The 20,259-nt window shown below is 40.0% G+C and overlaps 1 protein-coding gene across 4 annotated transcripts in view; it reads right to left on the reverse strand.

Moving 5' to 3' along the window:
• Positions 1 to 1,504: 1,504 nt before the first annotated feature.
• Positions 1,505 to 20,259, reverse strand: part of RHOBTB3 (Rho related BTB domain containing 3) — a 32,309-nt gene continuing 13,554 nt past the window's right edge. The window contains exons 5-12 of one of the 4 annotated variants that reach the window (XM_062617470.1): positions 17,976 to 18,087; positions 16,190 to 16,558; positions 13,594 to 13,706; positions 10,062 to 10,173; positions 6,526 to 6,699; positions 5,163 to 5,329; positions 4,299 to 4,395; positions 1,505 to 1,887 (exon numbers count right to left, since the gene is read on the reverse strand). In XM_062617470.1, the coding sequence (XP_062473454.1) occupies positions 1,772 to 1,887; positions 4,299 to 4,395; positions 5,163 to 5,329; positions 6,526 to 6,699; positions 10,062 to 10,173; positions 13,594 to 13,706; positions 16,190 to 16,558; positions 17,976 to 18,087 (1,260 nt within the window). In that variant the 3' untranslated portion in view covers positions 1,505 to 1,771. Of the gene's footprint in view, positions 1,888 to 4,298; positions 4,396 to 5,162; positions 5,330 to 5,765; positions 6,700 to 10,061; positions 10,174 to 13,593; positions 13,707 to 16,189; positions 16,562 to 17,975; positions 18,088 to 20,259 lie in introns of those variants that run through there. The other 3 variants (XM_062617471.1, XM_062617469.1, XM_062617472.1) reach the window with 3 other exon arrangements.

Below are 20,259 nucleotides of genomic sequence, written 5' to 3' on the forward strand. Positions count from 1 at the left end.
AACATGTAGGTAAGTATATCTCGTCTTTTAAAGAACTTAGGGTCTCCAGACGAAAAGCAAATAGGAAAGGAAATACCTTCTCAAGCTCTGCAAAGCATCACCAGGAAAAATAACTAAAAAATCCCTATGACTCTAGCATGAAATCTGAAAGAACATTTTATTGAGAAAACTGTTCTGAAATATGAAAACAATTCTTATGAGAAAAAAAAATAAAAAATCATCTCCAGCAAATTTCTGTTCCGTCTTCATCTCCCAGCTGCAGTTTTCAGGTACATTTGAGGTGATCTGCTGTGGGCATTGTGGAAACACTAAGTAATTTTCCAGTATCTTTATCTTTCTTGGGTGAGACTACATAACAAAATTAAAGGCAAAGCAGAATCATAAGAACCAAAATTATTATGAAGCATTTAGCTCCTGGGTAAGATTTCATTTACAGAAAAATACCTATGCTCAGACAGGTACCCCTGTGCAAAGGCTGGGTTTTTTGTCTTTAATATTACTACATTCTTATAAGTTAGTGGTATAACAAATTAATGATTTAATTCAAGAAAACTCTCAAGAGTATCTACAAGGGTCATGATAACATTGAGGATTTCTCTGTTATACCCAAGAAAGAACCCACACAGCCACAAAAGATAACTGGGTTTATCTCAGACAGCACAGCTTATGAACACAGGATGACAATTCAGTTCAAACAGAGACCCCACTGGGAAGGATAGAGCTCAAAGTCACATCAAAAGCCGATGTTCCTCCTTGGACTGGCAAACCCATACGGGTCGCCTCCTCCACAATCAGCAAATCTGACATCAGTGCTGTCAGCCCTCAGCAGGTACCTGGGATGATGAGACCCACTATTTCCAAAAAAGTCACCAGGGCCAGTGAGTTTTTTCCCACCAAAGCCATGCAAGGCTGTCAACTCCCTTCCCTTTTGGTCCAGTCCCTACCAGTACCATGTCAATATGCTCCAAGTGGGCTTGGTTCTCCCTGAATTTTTTCCTCATGGGGAAAACCACAATATGTACACACTAACAGAGGTGTCCTACAGGTTATTAAAACAGACCTTCTTCTCCTATTCACTGGAAGAAAACACTATTTCAATTTATAGATATTTGGGGAGTAATAGAGAATACATTGATACATAGGCATTCTTCTGGAATTAAAATATCTACTCATACAACAGTAAGAGTTCTGTAAAAGGAATTAGAGAGTTACCTTGAAGTAGAAAATGAATCATAACTAAAATGATTAGTATGCCTACCCTTAACTTTGAAAACCAACAGAAGTTGCCATAAATTTTGGGATTCTGAAATATTTAAAGAACTTAGGAGTTGGGTTCTTATCTTTTCTGCAATACTACTGTGGTACTATTGTATACTGACTTACAAAAAAAAAATAAATCTGTTTTCAACCAGTGCCTTTTTAGCAGCCAAAAAATACCCATGAAAACCAATAAAACAATCAATGCAGACGTTAGAAGGAGGAGCACGTGACAGCATGACAGTCATGATGTGATCTGTACTACATTTAATCCCCATGGTTATGAAATTCTTGTGCTTGAAATAAATCTTCATTATACATTTTTCCATGCTTTAATGGAAAAGTAGTGGTCCATTACCAAAGCAAGGAATATTAGTAGGTGAGCTACAGCATGGCATATGGCGTTCCAGGGTAGATCGGTATTTTATTTGCTCTTGAAAGGATTTTTATCCTTTGTGTAATTCCCAGTCTGAGGTTTCTGAGTCATGATGAACTTCGCATGTGCTCAGTCTTCTTACATTACTATGCAATGGCATTTCTGAGAGTGGATGTAGTTCCTGTAATCAGCAAGCTGCTTCAGGTACAGATTTGAAGGCCATCTGTGCATCTCTACAAAATTGCGCTCCTCCACTAAACAAAGCAATAAAGGAATTAAATGTAATATCCAAACATACTGCACAAGTGCACAGGCTGCAAAAAGTCTATAAAATAGGTTGAAAACCATTAAGGACATAAACACAACTAGGACAGTAAAGAGGAGCGCTGTCCATCTTATGTAGAGCTTATAGGAGTACAGGCAGAAGAATTACTACACAGTGTTCCCTTGCTATTAAGTTGAAAATAAAATTGAAATAAAACCAATACTTGTTAAAGAGAACAGAGAGGCTATCCTACAGATCAATGTTCTTTATCTCTAGAAGATAACCAGATGTGGTAATCAGCTGCAAGGATTCTGTCTATGCTGCAACACTATCAAGGAGGGGCTCTCAGTCCCTATGGCAACAGTTCAAGAGCATTTCAAAAAGCAAGGTAAGGGGAGCAATTCAGAACTCAAGATTTTTTACTTGTGTTGCATGTGGTTTTTGTTGCTGACACAGTCATGCAATAGTCTTCAGATGTGTTGCTTGGATGAATCCCTTTGCCTTGCAGAAATATGCATTGTCATCCCCTGCTCCCTGATTTTCCTGAATCCTTTCAGGGATTCAGACCAAGCTGGACGGAGACCAAGGCTCAGCAGAAAAATCCTCAGTGTGGGAAGGGCTAAGGCCAGGGCAGCAGGCGGTGCCTTTCTGCCTACCTTGTGCCAAACACAGGGCTGTTCCTGGAGATTTCAGTGGTTGAAAGCCACTGGAAAGCTGCTGCTTTGGGCTGCATGGCTCTCCAAACCATGAGGTGATGTAGTGTCATGGTGTCCTCAGGAAGAAAGGCCAGCTGCCCATAACTATTGTTGTTGCAGAGATTGCTCTCCTCTGAATGTGTCAGAGGGTGTTTGTGCCCTGGCAAGCTGGAACAGAACGGTTTTGCCCACCCACCTATATTTAGTTATGTGCTTCTATTTCTTTTCTCAGGCCGTCTCACTACAAGTTCAACGCAACAGAACGTGTCAGCCCTTCAGTGAACCATGCAGAAAGGGACTCAGGGGAAGGAGAAAGACAAAGGAGAGGCTACCAGCCATATAGACACAGCTGGTGGAATATACCAGTGGTTGGAAGCAAAGAGGAAACCTCAGGTGATGACAGAGCAAACATTTGCTACGATGATACTGTACCCTGAGTTACTTGGGTGCTGTCAGAGCACACACTGACAAGTGCTTATGAGTGATCCTTATCAGAAACACCACTGCCTAACTTTCATGACACACTCATATGCAGCCTGATATCCACCAGGATTGCTGCAACATGGAGGCAGGAAAAAAAAAACAAACAAGGCAATATTGATAAATAGATATCCCACTGGGAAACTGGAAAATGGGTAAGTAAATGTGCCTAGATTGAGTCCTGCATGAACCTAAATCAGAAGGGTTTCTGTGCTCTCCTGCCTCACCAAGGGGAAGTCATCTACAATTCCCACCTTCACCAAATGATTGGGACAATCTGACTCCTGCAGCTTCAGGAGTGCCTCAGGGTGGCTGAGACAACACAGGCTTAATCCATGTTTAATCCAGATCTGGCTATACAAAATGGATGTTTCAGAAGATACATAGATGGGCCACTAGAAGACAAATTCCAGATCCAAACAGAACAAGGAGGGTCTAGCTCTCCCTCCTTCACTCCTAATGATTACAGAGTCGCCCATCATCACACATACATATATGAGCCTTGCAAATGAGGAAAGAGTTCTTCCAATGTACTTTGGACCAAACAAAGCTTCGGCTCATTGATAACAAAATCCCCAGCTGGAATACACTGGCCCCATACCAATGGTCTGAATACAAACCATGGATCAAAATAGAATCACCCATCAGGACCACCTTCACCAGGGTGCTGAAAATTCCCATAGACAATAAGCAAAACTTTCTAGAGTTACATATCAGGAAATGAATACAGAGTTTGGGAAATTAAATATCACTTCCCTGGAAGAACCTTGTTTATTTATTTAAATGGACATTAGTTATTTGATTTCATGGTATCTGCTGAAAAGTACTGTCAGAATCCTGTTTTCTTCAAAGAAAAGCCTAAAGCCCAGCCCTTGAAAAGCAGGTATTGGAAGTGACTTATTACCTTGATTCTAACTCACTAACTAAACAAAATTACATACATAAAGTAGAGGGATTGACACATAGTGACCAAAGTGTCCCAGTTGAATCAGTTATGGGTAGGAACCTTACCATCAGTGCAGGAATAAAAAATACAAGGGGATGTGGTTGCTACACATTCTGATCTTCATGTACCACATGCTGGTACACATCCAGCTCACACAGATTCTGGCCTATAGAAGTCCTAATTGTCTTCTCATGTGGATGTAGTATTGTTCAGTACCTTGCTTCTAATCTAAGCAGAACTGAAAAGCATTTCTTGTTTTAAAAGTAATAGGTAAATTACCTGAAAGATCTTGAAATTCAGGCTTTTGACTGAAGATGAGGTAGTTAGTGGCAATAAAATGAAGAAGCCAAGTTGAAAGGCAATCAGAATTGTGAAACTGCAAGAAGAAAGAAAACAAACAGCAGTTTACTAAATAAAGTTTTGACTGTAGGAGATAACAGAGCAAAAGTCATTGACATAAATGTGTAAACAGATGGAGACTCAAGATCAAACAATAATACTTCCCCCACCCCACCCCAGTGGTGTGATCTAACTCCCGGGGTTCTTTTGGACATGAATCTTAGAAATTTTTGTCACAGAACAGCTTCAGAAAAAGGAAGGTAAGGAGTGCAGCATGTCAATTTTGTGGTTGTCTCTTCCACCACAAAATCCTGTTCATTTAAGACAACATCCTGCTTAAGACTTGTAAATGATTCATCTTTTTATTTTCCTCTTCTGTTTTCCAAGTCTGGCTTTACTGTCTCTCTCTTTTTTCAGCCTTCAGTCTTGTCTTTTCATGCTTTTCATTGTTTCCACTCAATATTCTATCAGGTTGGATCTTCTCTGCCACTTGCACGACTAAAAAGAGAAGTAGTGCATATTCACTGGCCCAAAATAAATCTTTTCTGGCAGAAGTTGGAGTTAAGATGAATTACTGCAATGTATCCCTGATGAAGGAAATTGCACAGATTGTGTTACGACTGCACATTGTGCAATCAGAGACTGAAGGCCTTGTGCCACAGATAATCCTGATCAACAGACTGTGTATTAGTGTTTGTCCTTGGGAAGAGAAAGTATTAAGATCTTTAAAAATCTTAACAATTAAACAACCCCCATTAATTAGGGTTAAGATATATGTTCTCATGTGATCCATGAAACACATACCTTAGCTTTTTTGAGCAAGCTAACAATGCTGAGGCTTGTGGATGCCAGCTCCCTGCTAGGCATGCTCTGAAGCTGTGTGATAATGTAAAGCTCACAAATATGCTGGAGTCTCATTACTTGGTACATCTCTGCACAGATCAAGAGAGACATAGCTTGGAGAATACTAGCTGAAAAACAAGAAAACACAAGTTATATCTATTTTACCTTTTTGACAATAAGATCAAAGGCAGTTTTCACCGAGTCATCTTTCAAACACCTAACAATGAACATAAAATCAAACTGCTGTTGATCACCTTATTTTATTTTTCATTATTACTAAGTTTGCTATACCACTCTCTTTTTCCTGTTTAATCAACAGGAAAAGAGTACTTTAGTTAGTACTTCTTACTTGTCAATACCCTGTGTCTTGAAGAAGCTAATCAAGGGCTGTTAGTGTATTTAAAGTAAGTGATGATTAATAATAGGAATTAGCTTTCTAATATCTCTCTCAAAAAAGAAGATTCATGATACACGTACAAGAAAATATAGCAAAAAAAGGCCCAAAAGAAAATGAACCAACCATATATCTAAAAAAAAAAATAAAGATCTGTTACAGTTAATTAATTATTTTAAATATGGTACAGTGGTTGCACATTTAAACTGATGAACAGGGAAATGGCAGATGGACTGAAAAGGGAATAAGAGAAAACCTAATAATAAGGTAGAATTATTTGAAAAGAAAACAAAAGCAAAAATGCATATCACAACATTATTCACTCACTATCCCAAAGGAAAATGATCTGTATTTACATAATATTCCATATTTAGTATGTAATTTTCTTCTTATTATAAAAGACTATGGCTAAGATACAAGGAATACTTCAGCTCAATTTTTCTTACTGAATACTCCAAATGACATACTTTCTTGAGGATTTACACACAAATAAGGTATCCATATGTATAAATAAGGTGTTCTTGCACTTTAACCTTGATTATATTAAATGTAACAAAATATATCCTAAACAAAATGAAAATTTTGGGATGAACCCAAGAATTGTGATTCAAAAGCAATATTACTGTGATGTAGAAAGAAAATTTTTGATATTGTAATGGACCAGAAATGAAATTTCACTGATTTTTGTGTCTTGCTGTGTAAGCACATAACAAACACAACATTTTATTAGTGATATCTGTTCTGTCTGCAGCTGATTTTACTTGAATAAGACTGTTTTTTTCATTGCATAATATGAAAATTTCTTTTTCTTGAGACATTATACATTAAATCTTTCACATTTTTCAATAATGTAAATGCTGCTACATTACTCTCTATCAGTGCCTCACTGTGGAAAAATGAGTAAAAACGTGTAATTTTGACTTTTCTTACCTGGACAGCAGGAGTCGGTATAAAGATACTCTAGAAAGGAGAGGAAAGTGTCTTTGGAAACCCCATACACTGGAACCAGAATACTATTTGCTTCTAGATAATTACCATTAAACATAGCTGCCATTACCTCACAGCGAGCTACCAGAACTGCTCTGTGGGCTGGTACAGTTGCATCTGCAGGACACAAGATAAAAATCTATGATGATTTTATATACACAGAATGATCATGACTTTAAAGCTCTGATTTTCTTAGAAGGCCTTCACTTCACTGAATATGATTAAAGTGTTTAAAATTAACAATATCGAACAAATAACTAATAACATACTCACTTTATACCAGTTAAGAGTTTACATCTTTCTCATAGCCAGCAAAAAAAGGAAAGAGAAATACTAAATTTATTACGACAACCTGCTCCAAACACCAAGTTCTCCAAATCTGGCAAACTTTTATCAGTCAGAAATAGGCTTTCAAGTAGCAAAAAATCAGATGCCACTGTACTTAACACCAGTTTACAGAAATTGAACCTATGGCCCACTGCATAAATATGCAAATGAGTAATCTGCATTCCTCAGCAATCCTACTGGTAACAAATGCATGCTCCAGAAGTCAAACTCACATAGCCATACAAAGCAGAGAAAGGCAAATTATCCCAGATGAAACTCCTTTAAATCTACTAAGTATGACTTTAACCAGATTAAGTATTTTGCCTAAGTGAATTTCCTGAAGGCTGTCTTACAAAAATAATGCCAATAATTTCTTCTAGAAATGTTTCAATTTTTTAATATGTGTGCGTGACTAATTTACTTTATCATTTACTTTACATTTACAACATCTAGAACACCTCTAAGGTTAACAGCCTTGGTAGCAGAGGTCTTACAGGCTCTTAATGAAAATATTGACAGCCTGAGCTGCCAGCACTGACCTCAGACCTCTGCAGAGCCCAGATAAACTCAATGGCCCTGTGCACAAGAAAGGGCCAAACAGGATAGTAGCCAAAGACAGTACAAGAGTTTACAGCTGGATGTAAATGATTTAATCAAAATTAAAATAAATAGATCAATTGACATGCAAGATAAATATACTGGAAATACTTACATAGAAGTTACTGTCTTCATTTCCTCCTCAACCACAACCCTGCCACCTACCTATTTCTTTTAAAACATGTCATTTTTTAATTTTTGTACTATTTCTGTTCACCTGTGATTCTGCTTCCAAAATGTGGCATACGAAATTTATGTATTTCCATATAGACAGAACATGTCAATGGTATATATTCACACATGTAACATGAGCATTACACAATGAAGATATGATTTAAGTTATGCATGCAGCTGTGTATGTGCATGCAATTGGATAGTTACCTACTAATTAGGAGGTTCAATCACATTATGAATCTTTACACAGACAACATGGGCTCCCATTTTCAATGGCTCCCAAGTACTTCTGTAAACTAGAAAGCTCAAAGCAACCCCAAATATTCAAGGAATTAGTTGAAGAATTAAAAATATTTGCCAAATCAAATATATTTTTTGATATATAAAAGCCTAAGAATTTAGCCTTCTAAAGCCTTCAGTTTCTCTTCATAATTATTTAATTTTAATACAATTATTGTGGCTGATTAATTAGAGAAAAAGGCTTGGAAGACTTTTATCAAACATTAAGAACATCAGTTCACATTTTAGAAGTGGATAAGCACATTTTTTTTTAACTACTTGTCAACCCAGGGCAGGGTTGGGTTTTTTTTTCTGCAAAATACATAGTGGTGGTATGGTTTAATCAACTTCCCACAAAGCCTTTCTCAGGAATGGGACACTGAGATGATTTTTGATGTCATTAAACTCAACATCAGTATTTTATTCTCATTTTCAAAGATCATTTTCGGGTTTTCTGCATATTAAACAGAGTATCTAGAAAGAATCTGCTTGTCCTCATGTGCCTATGCTTGAAGGACTAAGGCTTCATATTTGGCTCTGAGATCCAATTCCAGAAAAATGTCAGCCATGACACTGCAGCAAATTGGTTTTGCTGGCAAAATGGGAAAATAAAATGGTTTCATTAGCATGCCTCCTGCCTGTGCCTTTGCCAAGGAGCACTTGGCATCTTTGTGAGCAGAACTATGGAACACCACCACCAAGCTTTGTAGTTTAATAGTCTCTTACAGACGAGTCAGCAGGGAAAGCCAGTCTCTGCTCCCTACACCTTTTTAATCCTGGCCACAAGGAGGATTAGGTAATTAATTACCATCACCCCAAGACAAAACAACAAAACCCCAATAATTTAGATGTTTTTCACACTTGTAGGGTTAAGCAACAGGCAGGTCTAGCCTAGGCCCCTGCAAGACTGAAGGCTGCTTTCAGAAGGAATCACCTACCCTACAGAAGTTGACTGCGACAGAAGCACAAAGATTGGTACGGGAGCATCTAGAAGGGTAGTAAAACACAGCAGGTGTTGATGGCACCTAGATTAGTAGGTCATCAAAATCCCAGAACATTTAGGTGCAGTTCTAGGGGTGCCTACTTTGGGGAAAGATGGGGTGTGAGTAAAGTCTAAGAAAGCACAGGAGGGGGATATAAGTCCCTGTCAGCTTCTAGAATGTACAAAAAGGCATGCCCACAGCCAGCACCAGCCTGAGACAGGCAGAGGGAAGGTGGTCAAGAATCAATAACCAGCTTCTGCAGTCTTTTCACAGAGGGCAACTAGTGTAGACGCAGCCACTGGAGTCCATAACTCTTCAAGGTTTGATGCTCGGCAGAAGGCTCAGGGTAGACCTTATTGCCATGTTCCAGTATTTAAACGGTGGCTACAAAGAAGGTGGAGACTCCCTTTTTACAAGAAGTCTCATAGAAGAGATGAGGTGTAATGGGCACAAGTTACTCCTGAGGAGATTCTAACTGGACACAAGAGGAGAATTTTTCACAATGACAACAACTAGCCACTGGAATAATCTCCCCGGGGAAGTTGCGGATTTCCCAATATTGGATGCTGTGGAGATTCGGCTGGACATCTAGTCTAGGTCATGCTTTGACAAAAAAAGGTTGGAACAGAGGATCTTTGAGGTCCCTTCCAACCTGGAATTCCAGAATTCTGTGATATCTCCTAGTGCTTGCACAGGTAGGAACGTGAGATAAGTAACTTAAAATCAGCATCGCCTATGATGCAATCCCTGGTGTAGCCTTGTTACCTTGGTGCTATGTCATTGCAGGAGTCTTTCCTGAGACACATCCTTCATTTTGCTAAGCCTCCAAGGGATGCATGCCAATCAGAGAGGCACAAAGTCTACCATGTCAAGCAAAGGGCATTGGTACAGGCGCAGCAGTGACAAACCACACTGAGAGTGAAGACTACTGCAAAGCATCCATAGGGCAAGCGTTAATTCTAAGCAGAAGCTGCTCTCCACAGTGACAGCAAAGCAGATACACATTTCCTTAGTTCTTGTGCTACAGAAAATAGACACCTCTCTTTCCCGCTCTCCTGCAGTAATATAAATGCTGAAGGTGCAATGGAGCCAATGCCACCAGGAGTAGAGGTACCATACCTTGTATTTTGAAAATGACATCAGCTAGGACAGGTGTATTAAAGAACAGCCTGAGAGACGTATTATACAGCCGTTTCATCTGTTGAGATTTGCAATCTTTTGTAGTGTTTAACTGCAAAATAAATTATTAATAAAACACTGTCATGTATAATTGTCCACAGAATAAAAGGTTACAAGATATCATTTATATGGGAAAACTAAATAACAACCTTTTGCTTTCTGCTTTATGTTCTTTTGCTAATGCTACTCAGCCATGCCCATGACATGTACATTCCTTTGCAGTCATGGTTTATTTTCCTTTGTCCCACAGTGCAGCAGCTCCAAGGCATCCCTGTCTCTTACAGTCACACTCCACCTCTCACCTTGGCACTGTATGACCTCCCCCACACAGCACCTGTGGGCAGAGGTTTTTCTTACTTTGAAAATGGAATCTAAAGCTACCAAAAGAACATTGAAATCATACTGCTAGATTATGGTAAGTGAAATTCAGATGAGGTTGAATTTATGGTTAGAGTCTTACCTGATTTATTAATTAATTTTTAATCTTATCAAGAAAAATCACAATTTATTTATTTGCCTCTGAACAAAAAGTTTTAAGTGTAAATAAAAGTGCCCCAAAGGCATACAGCCTCCCACCCAATCCCTAAAGATAACAACAACAACTCAGGCTTATGATCTTAAAAAGTTTTCAGGACTTTATATGTCCAACCTTACAAGGTTTTTAGCCGTGGACACTCAGGACTGGAAGGCTACAATCAAATAATCAGAAGCTTAAAACAGCTAAGTAACTTTCTGAGCTTCCTACTAGCTTATCTCAAGACAGTCTGAGATGATTTCTATTTTAAACTGACAGAAATACATTGTGCAAGTTCTACAGTAACAGGGAATGTATAAGCTCAACCAACAAATTGCTGTTAAAAGTAACTCTGTATTGTAATTTTTTATTAACATCAGAAAGTAACATAAATTGCACTATACTGTGAAATCATCTGCTGAATTAAATACATTGAGTTATAAACAGCTTTACACATAACAATATTTGTAAGGGAAACCAGTTCTCCTGACCTACTGCAGAAGCACAACTTTTGGCACATATTCAGGAAAGCAAAGCTTTCCTGGGCAGCCTCTATTACATGAGAATTAACTCACATAATCATGTTGTTAGACAATGTGTAAAGCTAAATATGAGTAATCCTTTTAGGATACCTATTTGTGTGCTTTTTACTGATTACATTAATTCAACTCTTGGTTGATATTCAAGGATCACCTGCTACAAGCTCAGGAGTGTTGCATCCCAACCAGAAGGAAGTGCAGCAGGAGGGCCAGGAGACCTCCTTGGGTGGATAAGGAGCTCCTGAGGAAAATTGAATTTGAAAAAGAGGCTTATAATAAGTGGAAGCAAGGACAGGTGGCATGGGAAGAGTACAGGGATGTTGCCTGAGAAGCTAGGGACCAGGTTAGGAAAGCTAAGGCTCAATTAGAATTAAACTTAGCTAGAGGTATTAAAGATAACAGGAAGGGATTCTACAGGTACATAGCAAATAAAAAGCAGACTAGGGAGAATGTAGACCCCCTCAGGAAGCTCTCAGGAGAACTGGCTACACAGGATTTGGAGAAGGCTGAGGTTCTGAATGACTTCTTTGACTCGGTCTTCACTGGCAAAGGCTCTGACCAAACCACCCAAGTCTTGGAAGGCAGACGGATGCAGGGACTGTGAGACTGAAGACCTGCGCCCACTGTAGGAGAGGAACTGGTTCGAGACCATCTTAAAAACATGAACCTGCACAAGTCCATGGGTCCTGATGAGATCCATCCGCGGGTCCTGAAGGAGCTGGGAAATGAACTTGCGAAGCCGATGGCCATCAGATTTGAGAAATCATGGCAGTCAGGTGAAGTTCCCGATGACTGGAAAAAGGGAAATATAACCCCCATTGTCAAGAAGGGGAAAATGGATGACCCAGGGAATTACAGACCAGTCAGTCTCACCTCTGTGCCTGGCAAAATCTTGGAGCAGATTCTCCTGGAAGGCATGCTAAGGCACATGAAAATCAACAAGGTGCTTGGTGACAGCCAGCATGGCTTCACTAAGGGGAAATCCTGCCTGACCAATTTGGTGGCCTTCTATGATGGGGTGATGGGGCTAGAGAACTGATGGACAGGGGTAGAGCAGTTGATGTCATCTACCTGGACTTGTGCAAAGCGTTCGACACTGTCCCACACGACATCCTTGTCTCTAAATTGGAGAGACATCAATTTGATGGATGGACCACTCGGTGGATAAAGAACTGGCAGGATGGCCGCACACAAAGGGTTGTGGTCAATGGCTCAATGTCCGGCTGGAGACCAGTAACAAGTGGTATCCCTCAGGGATCGGTGTTAGGACCGGTCTTGTTTAACATCTTCATCGCTGACATGGACAGTGGGATTGAGTGCACCCTCAGCAAGTCTGCCAATGACACCAAGCTGTGTGGTTCGGTTGATATGCTGGAGGGAAGGAATGCCATCCAGAGGGACCTCGATACACTTGTGAGGTGGGCTGATGCCAACCTCATGAAGTTTAACCATGCCAAGTGCAAGGTCCTACACCTGGGTGGGAGCAATCCCAGGCACAGCTACAGGTTGGGCAGAGAAGAGATTCAGAGCAGCCCTGCGGAGAAGGATTTGGGGGTGCTGGTCAGTGAGAAAATGAACATGGGCCGACAGTGTGCGCTTGCAGCCCAGAAAGCCAACCGTATCCTGGGCTGCATCAAAAGGAGCGTGACCAGCAGGTCGAAGGAGGTGATCCTGCCCCTCTACTCTGCTCTTGTGAGACCTCACCTGGAGTATTGTGTGCAGTTCTGGTGTCCTCAACATAAAACGGACATGGAACTGTTGGAACAAGTCCAGAGAAGGGCCACGAGGATGGTCAGGGGACTGGAGCACCTCCTGTATGAAGACAGGCTGAGAAAGTTGGGGCTGTTCAGCCTGGAGAAGAGAAGGCTGCGTGGGGACCTCATAGCAGCCTTCCAGTATCTGAAGGGGGCCTACAGGGATGCTGGAGAGGGACTCTTCATTAGAGACTGTAGTGATAGGACAAGGGGTAACGGGTTAAAACTTAAACAGGGGAAGTGTAGATTGGATGTAAGAAGGAAATTCTTTCCTTTTAGGGTGGTGAGGCACTGGAATGGGTTGCCCAGGGAGGCTGTGAATGCTCCATCCCTGGCAGTGTTCAAGGCCAGGTTGGACGAGGCCTTGGGTGATATGACTTAGCGTAAGGTGTCCCTGCCCACGGCAGGGGGATTGGAACTAGATGATCTTAAGGTTCTTTCCAATCCTAACTATTCTATGATTCTATGATTCTATGTACATGACATCAGCATCCTTGTACTTCTATTTTGCACATGCCTCTCAACGACCCACAATGTTATAAAAGCTGCATAAGCTGAAGTAAGTTTAAAAGAAAGACTGGGAAGAAAAACTTACCTACAAAACAATTTCCCAAGAACTTAAGTGTAACTAATACTAACAGTTACCCCAAGACAGTTAGATGTACCTTCCTTGGGGTTTTCAGGATGCATTTAACTTTGCCAAGCACATTTTCAGTTTTTTCTGGATCCTTCACCTTTTTTTTTATATCCTCTTCTAGTCGTTCCCACTGGAAAGCACCTGTCACAAGACCAAATAGAGTTGGAATATAAATTAACAAGGCACAGGCCTTAGCAGGCAGAAAAAAAATTATATCAATGACAAACAGGTCCTGCAGAAACTATATTTTTTTGCACTTAAATCAGCTGGATTTTTGTACTTAGAAAGGGCCAGATGATTCTTGCACAATAAAACTTCAATGGTGTTTTTGACTAAAATGCAATCAAGTACAGACAAGGGCATCTCCCTTGCTTTCAAATTCTAATTCCGAATTCCTCCCAGTTCAATCTCTACACAATGCAGGTAGGCATTCAGGAAATAAAAACAGCAACAACAACACACTGCTTTGCAGGTGACCAAACCAGAAAAACTTCATGCAGTTATAGTATGAGTACCAGTAGCTAAAAACAGCACAAAGTTTGCTTTCAGAGTCAAAGCCATGATATGCCCTTAGGTATCTCAATATTAAAAATCTTCTAGGTGTTCTTCTAATTTTTTTTTTAAATACTTATTCTTTAAGGTCCTTTCCAACCCAAAACATTCTATGATCCTAATACATTTCTTGGAAAAATGAGAAGTACTGACTAGGGTTAAAGCAAGTGATTTATCCTTACACACTTTGCTGGAGAAAGTCTGAAAGGTGCCATGGGGCATTCTGATAACTTTCAGCTCTGATCCCCAGGGCCATGCAGCAAGGAAGAATCAGAGACAGATAAAGCTCAGGGTAAAGCACAAGACAGCAGAGCCTTGAAGGCATTCTGCTGCAGAAAAGTCTGAAAGAGCATATACAGCATATGGCATCTGTAGCCCCATCAGCTCCTATATACACCAGATGGATGGCAAGTTTTCATGACCTCATGGTTAAGTCATGGTACTGAAAAGATGAAAACACTTTGTCATGTCTGATCTCTTCTCAACCCTCAACTCAGGTGTCTTTGAGAAACCTCGTCGCCTCTCAAAAGCACCAAAAAGTGCAATGACTTTTGGCAACACCTTTCAGTTTGGGAGCTGTAGCTTACAGCACAGCTTCACCTATGACTGTACAAAATATCCTATACCATTAATTGACATAAACAGAAGTAAAAAGTAAAATTAATGCACAAAAGGCAGCAGACACAAGTTGTAAATGGTAACAGATGAAGATACCACACTTAGATCTATCACTTGCTGAAATTTCAGGTTAAATTCCCTATTTATGTCATCAATCAATCAACCAATCAATCAATCAATCAATCAATCAATATTAAAATAAATAAAAAAATAAATCCATGCTGAAAAAATTCTGCTTATGTTCTTTATATTTGATACCGGTTTGGAAAGAACTGAAAGGGGTGTTTTCAATGTGCAAACTCTAATTGAAAACTGAAGGTGTCCCTTGTGTCTTCACAAGCCAGTGCTCATGTCTCAGCTACTAAGGCAGAAATACTTTCCATATGTCAGGCAGGTATCAGTATAGAGATATTGACTAAACTTTTTTATAGATGAATGTCTAACATGATAATTATTTGTACTTTATTTAATTCAAGTTAAATACAGAATGCTTCATTAAAAACCACACTAATTCTTTCAACAATTATAAAATAAATATTCTTATGTAGTGACTACTTGAAAAATATTTTATAAAGAACAAAACAGTATCAGGTTCTTCCAGAAGGAAAACAGTAATTCTCTTTCACCTGGGGATTCCTAAGCTACATAGCTAGAAAACTGTCAGTGCCATCTTAATAGCTAGCTGGCATGAGGTAGGTCAGGGCAATGACTGTACTGAGCTGGTAACAAAAACTCATGGAATGTATTGGAGCTTCATAACCTGCACTTCAACCAGTTATCAGAGATAATAACTATATAATCAGAAATAATAGCTAGACCAGGTTGCTCCAAGCCCTGTCCAACCTGGCCTTGAACACTGCCAGAGATAAGACAGCCACTGTTCCAGAGGTTTTTTATCACTGCTTTCTCTTCAGGAGCACTGTAGCCAGAAAAGAAATCACTTGAGTTTAAATATCCCTGCATTCTCATCACTGTGTTTAAAACATGCAAACATTTTAAGTATTTTAAAAGCCTGGGATCGAAATTTTCTCAAGCTCCAGATTTTTTTGCCAAAGCTTTTGAATATTACTGATGTTATCTTATGGACTTTGTTCAGTAAATACTGTGCTTAAGTTATCTTCATTAGATCTGGAATGAAAGATAATATATTTTTTTATTAAATTAATAAAAATAATAAATAAAATTATAAATAAAATTGCATTTGTAATTATTATTGTATATATGTATATATACATATATATGTATAAAATGTATATTATAGAATATATTTTTATAATTTTTTTTCATGCAGACCTTGTTTGTAATAATCACAAGGTTGGATTAATGGATACAGCATCAATGAAGAACATCATCTTCCAACAGCAAAGGCATATTCCTTAGAGTGATACAGATACTCCTTCACAAGATATCAGCCGCATGAGAAACAAGTAGCCAGACCCATTCCCAGTGAGTACCTGAATAGATGAAGTGGAGGATGTCTGGGAGACATGAGCAGAAGGCAGAGTCCTTCACCACCACCCTCAGCAGTGGGATGCAGGGTGGGATGCCGCGGGGCGCCAGCCGGAAGGCAGCCTCTGCTTCCACCGTGAAGAGGCTCTGCGCTGTCTGCATGATGGAGGTGTCACAGATGTCTGCAGGGCTCTTCACCTTGAAAAGCAGCATGAAGAGGTGGCTGACGGAGCAGAGGATGACCTTGTGAGCCTCTACCACTGTGCTGAAGTCCTCAGGGTAGAACGCCACATCTGCGCACTGGCAGCAGCAGAGCAGGTTGTGCAGGTCCGCATCATAGTGCGAGGCTTCACCCTTCAAGATCGGCATTTTTTCTGCTTAAGATAAAGAGTAAGGCTGTAGAATTGAGGGAAATATTAACCACAGGATGACTCTATTTCCAGAGACCTGATCAAATGAAGGATAATTTTTGAAAGAAGTACTGGATAAGAAAATTTCTTATATGCTACTTGAGTCTCTCTAGTAAAATACGCTAAAATTTAAAATACCTAGCATAGTAAAACAAGAAATACAAGAAATACTTAGTTTTGTGTCTCGCCTTTTACAAAACCTCTTTAGGCACTTATGTTTGAAAGAAACATTTGCCCATGAATCACAAACCTAAGGGATCTGAGCTTATTTCTAGAATATGTGAGAAGAGACAACTATGTGTTTAGAGGTGACCACTTTCCAGTAATTATTTCACTGAATAAATGCATCAGATGCTCAGAAATCAAGCTTAGGAAACCATGTGCAGAAGCATACACTTCTCCCTTGCTTTTTTCACAGCAAATAAAATATTACTTGATGATATTGTAGAATAATAAAGAAAAATAAAAAAGAATAATAATAAATGATATAATGACTTTATCTTTTTTTCTGTAAAGCTTTTATGTAAAGATTTTAATATTCACCTTTGCATTATTTCATCAAATGCACCAGAAAACTACCCCTATGTTCTGGGTTCAGCAGTAGCAGTCATGTTTCTCCTTCTTGGTAGCTGGTGCAGTGCAGTGTTTTGACTTTCAGCCTGGGAACAGAGCTGATAATAATGATGTTTTGGTTTGGCCAAGGACTTTGTGAGCCTCATGCTCTGCCAGGGAGGAGGGGAAGCCAGGAGGAAGCAGAGACAGGACACCTGACCCAAACTGACCAAAGAGGTATTCCATACCACAGCACGTCATGCCCAGGAGGTAACTGGGAGTTAGCCGGAAGGGCTGGGAGACGGCAGGGTTGGAGGAGGTATCGGTCAGAGCTTGGTCGGGCTTGGGGGGGCGAGTTATCGGTTGGCTGGTGCTGAGGTGTTGTATTCTCTTCCCTTGTTATTTCCTTTACCATTGTTATTATTGGTGGTAGCAGTAGTGATTTGTGTTATACCTTAGTTACTAAACTGTTTTTATCTCAACCCGTGGGAGTTGCATTCTTTTTGATTCTCCTCTCCGTCCCTCTGGGAGCAGGGGGAGGGCAAGAAGGGGGGGAGTGAGTGAACGAGTTACCTGAATGGGTTTAAACCACAACACCCTATTATTTTAATCTAAAAGAAATTCCAAGTCCATTGCAATCTTACATACTGTTATACAATTCTCCCCAAGTTAATTAAACCATCAGTAAAGGTTGATGCAACTATAGCAACATAACTAGAATAGCTGATGATAGATAGCACAGCTCACAGTATAATGAATACAAGATGTTAATTGTGCAAAGAACATGACACACATAACAAATGATATTAGACCAGACATCAGCAAGCACCTGGCTGTTCAAGCTGAGGTGGTTGAACTCGATGACACTTCTGCGTCTTTTTCCTTCTCTTCATTTTTTCAGGTGACTTCTGATTCAAACTTTGGATCATAAAATATTCCAGCTAAAATATGAAATGTATTTTAAAAAATATCCTAGTTATTTAAGAGCAAGCTAGACATCAAACTAAGGAGAATGAGTGGGTATTGCATGCAGGACTGAAGCTACTGCCATTATGAACAGTCACCCAGAAGAGTCCCAATACTCCTTTACCAGGAGAAGGCACCACATGGGTGCGGAACTAGCACAATTTAAAACACTATTTATTCAAATTATGTTGGTTAATTCTCTTGTATTTAGTCTTCCCAGAAAAGACAGGCACAAAGATACTCAATTTATGAACTTCCATAGATGCTAACTACAGAATTACACAAAAGAATAAGACTTGACAAAAGATGATCAGGTGCAAGAGATGGAAATAACAAAACCATATACAAGTTCTTCAGATTGCAACTAACAGCCACAACCATGCAATGCTACTGTGTCCTCTGAAAAAGTTACATTACAACAGGATCTTTGTGGGCAACGGGCTTTATAACTGCAACAAAAAGGTATTTGAGGGGAAACGATCCCTTTTACTGGAACAAAGAGGCACAAAGGGTGAGTCAGGTCAAGTTAATCATAGAACCATAGAATAGTTAGGGTTGGAAAGGACCTTAAGATCATCTACTTCCAAACCCCCTGCCATAGGTGGGGACACCTCCCACTAAACCATGTCACCCAAGGCTCTGATCAACCTGGTCTTGAACACTGCCAGGAACAGAGCATTCACAACTTAATGCATGTTTCAAATGCTTTTAGCACCCAAGCTATTACTGTAGCACATATAGTGCTTTCTAAAACCTTGAAAATTACTCTGGCCAGACCAGATGCTGAATGCATTTCTCGTTTTTTTAATTGGGAATGAATGGATCCAATAAAAATGGGCTACTGTTGTGCCAGATATTCCAAGTTATGATTGAATCCCATGGAAAATACATCATATGCATATACCAGCACAGAGTCTAGTCTTTACTGTTGTGAAAACCATGTGAAATTACCATGCCAAGAAACCTGCATTTTTGTGTCCAAATCCAAATGGTTAAAAAATTAGGTTGAGCTTAAAACACTTCACAAAACCGAAAATTAAGTCTCAGTGTGAAAAAATTTTGTGAAGGCAAACAAATCTGAAAGACTGTATTCAGAACTGCTCAGTGGGCTTTCCTGCCTTCGGAGTGGAAGAAGAACAAGAAGCTCATTAGAGGTGGGACATTTTAAGAAGCCACTTGGCTTCTGCCTCACTCAGCTTTGCTGCAGCTGACCGCAGGCTCTGCTCAGGATTGCAGACTGAGTAATGACTGTGAATTGAGCAACCACAAGAATACACTAGAAATGAGGCAATTAAACAGTCTTGCTGGTCTCACTTCAAAATAGAACAGTTGTGAGAGTTTAAGCAATTAAAATTAAAAAAAAAAACCAGAATATTATGGAATAAATAAGGTTGGAAAGGGCCTGTGGAGGTCACGCACTCAACACAGAACTTGTCTTCAAAGTGGTATAGCGTTTTCGAGTGCCTTGTCCAGTTGGGTTTTCCATTATCCCATCCAGCAAGACAAAAGGACAGGAACAGAAAATTACTGCAGTGTGTATTATAAGTTTCCTAAATCTTTCTAGAAGGTAGTTAAAACCAGAGCAAGCTCTGTACTGCCAGTTCAGATAGAACCATGGAATGGTTTGTGTTGGAAGGGACCTTAAAGCTCACACAGTTCCAACGCACTACCACGGGGCAGGGACACTCTCCACTAGACCAGGTTGCTCCAAGCCCTGGCCAACTTGACCTTGAACACTGCCAGGGATGGGGCAGCCACAGCTTCTCTGGGCAACCTGTGCCAGGGCCTCAGCACCCTCACAGGGAAGAACTTCTTCCTTAAATTTAACCTAAATCTCACATCAGTGGGAACTTGACCTCAGTGGGAAGGCTTGTGGTGTGCCTCCACTTCACAGTATCACAGTATCACAGTATGCTAGAGATTGGAAGGGACCTCGAAAGATCATCTAGTCCAATCCCCCTGCCGGAGCAGGAGCACCTAGATAATGTTACACAGGAATGTGTCCAGGCGGGTTTTGAATGTCTCCAGGGAAGGAGACTCCACAACCTCCCTGGGCAGCCTGTTCCAGTGTTCTGTCACCCTCACTGAGAAGAAGTTTCTTCTCAAGTTTAAGTGGAACCTCTTGTGTTCCAGTTTGTACCCATTAC

This window comes from Pezoporus occidentalis, unplaced genomic scaffold, assembly GCF_034315485.1.
Source record: "Pezoporus occidentalis ecotype Australia unplaced genomic scaffold, CSIRO_AGI_Poc_V1 ctg197, whole genome shotgun sequence".
NCBI classification, from domain to species: Eukaryota; Metazoa; Chordata; class Aves; order Psittaciformes; family Psittacidae; genus Pezoporus; species Pezoporus occidentalis.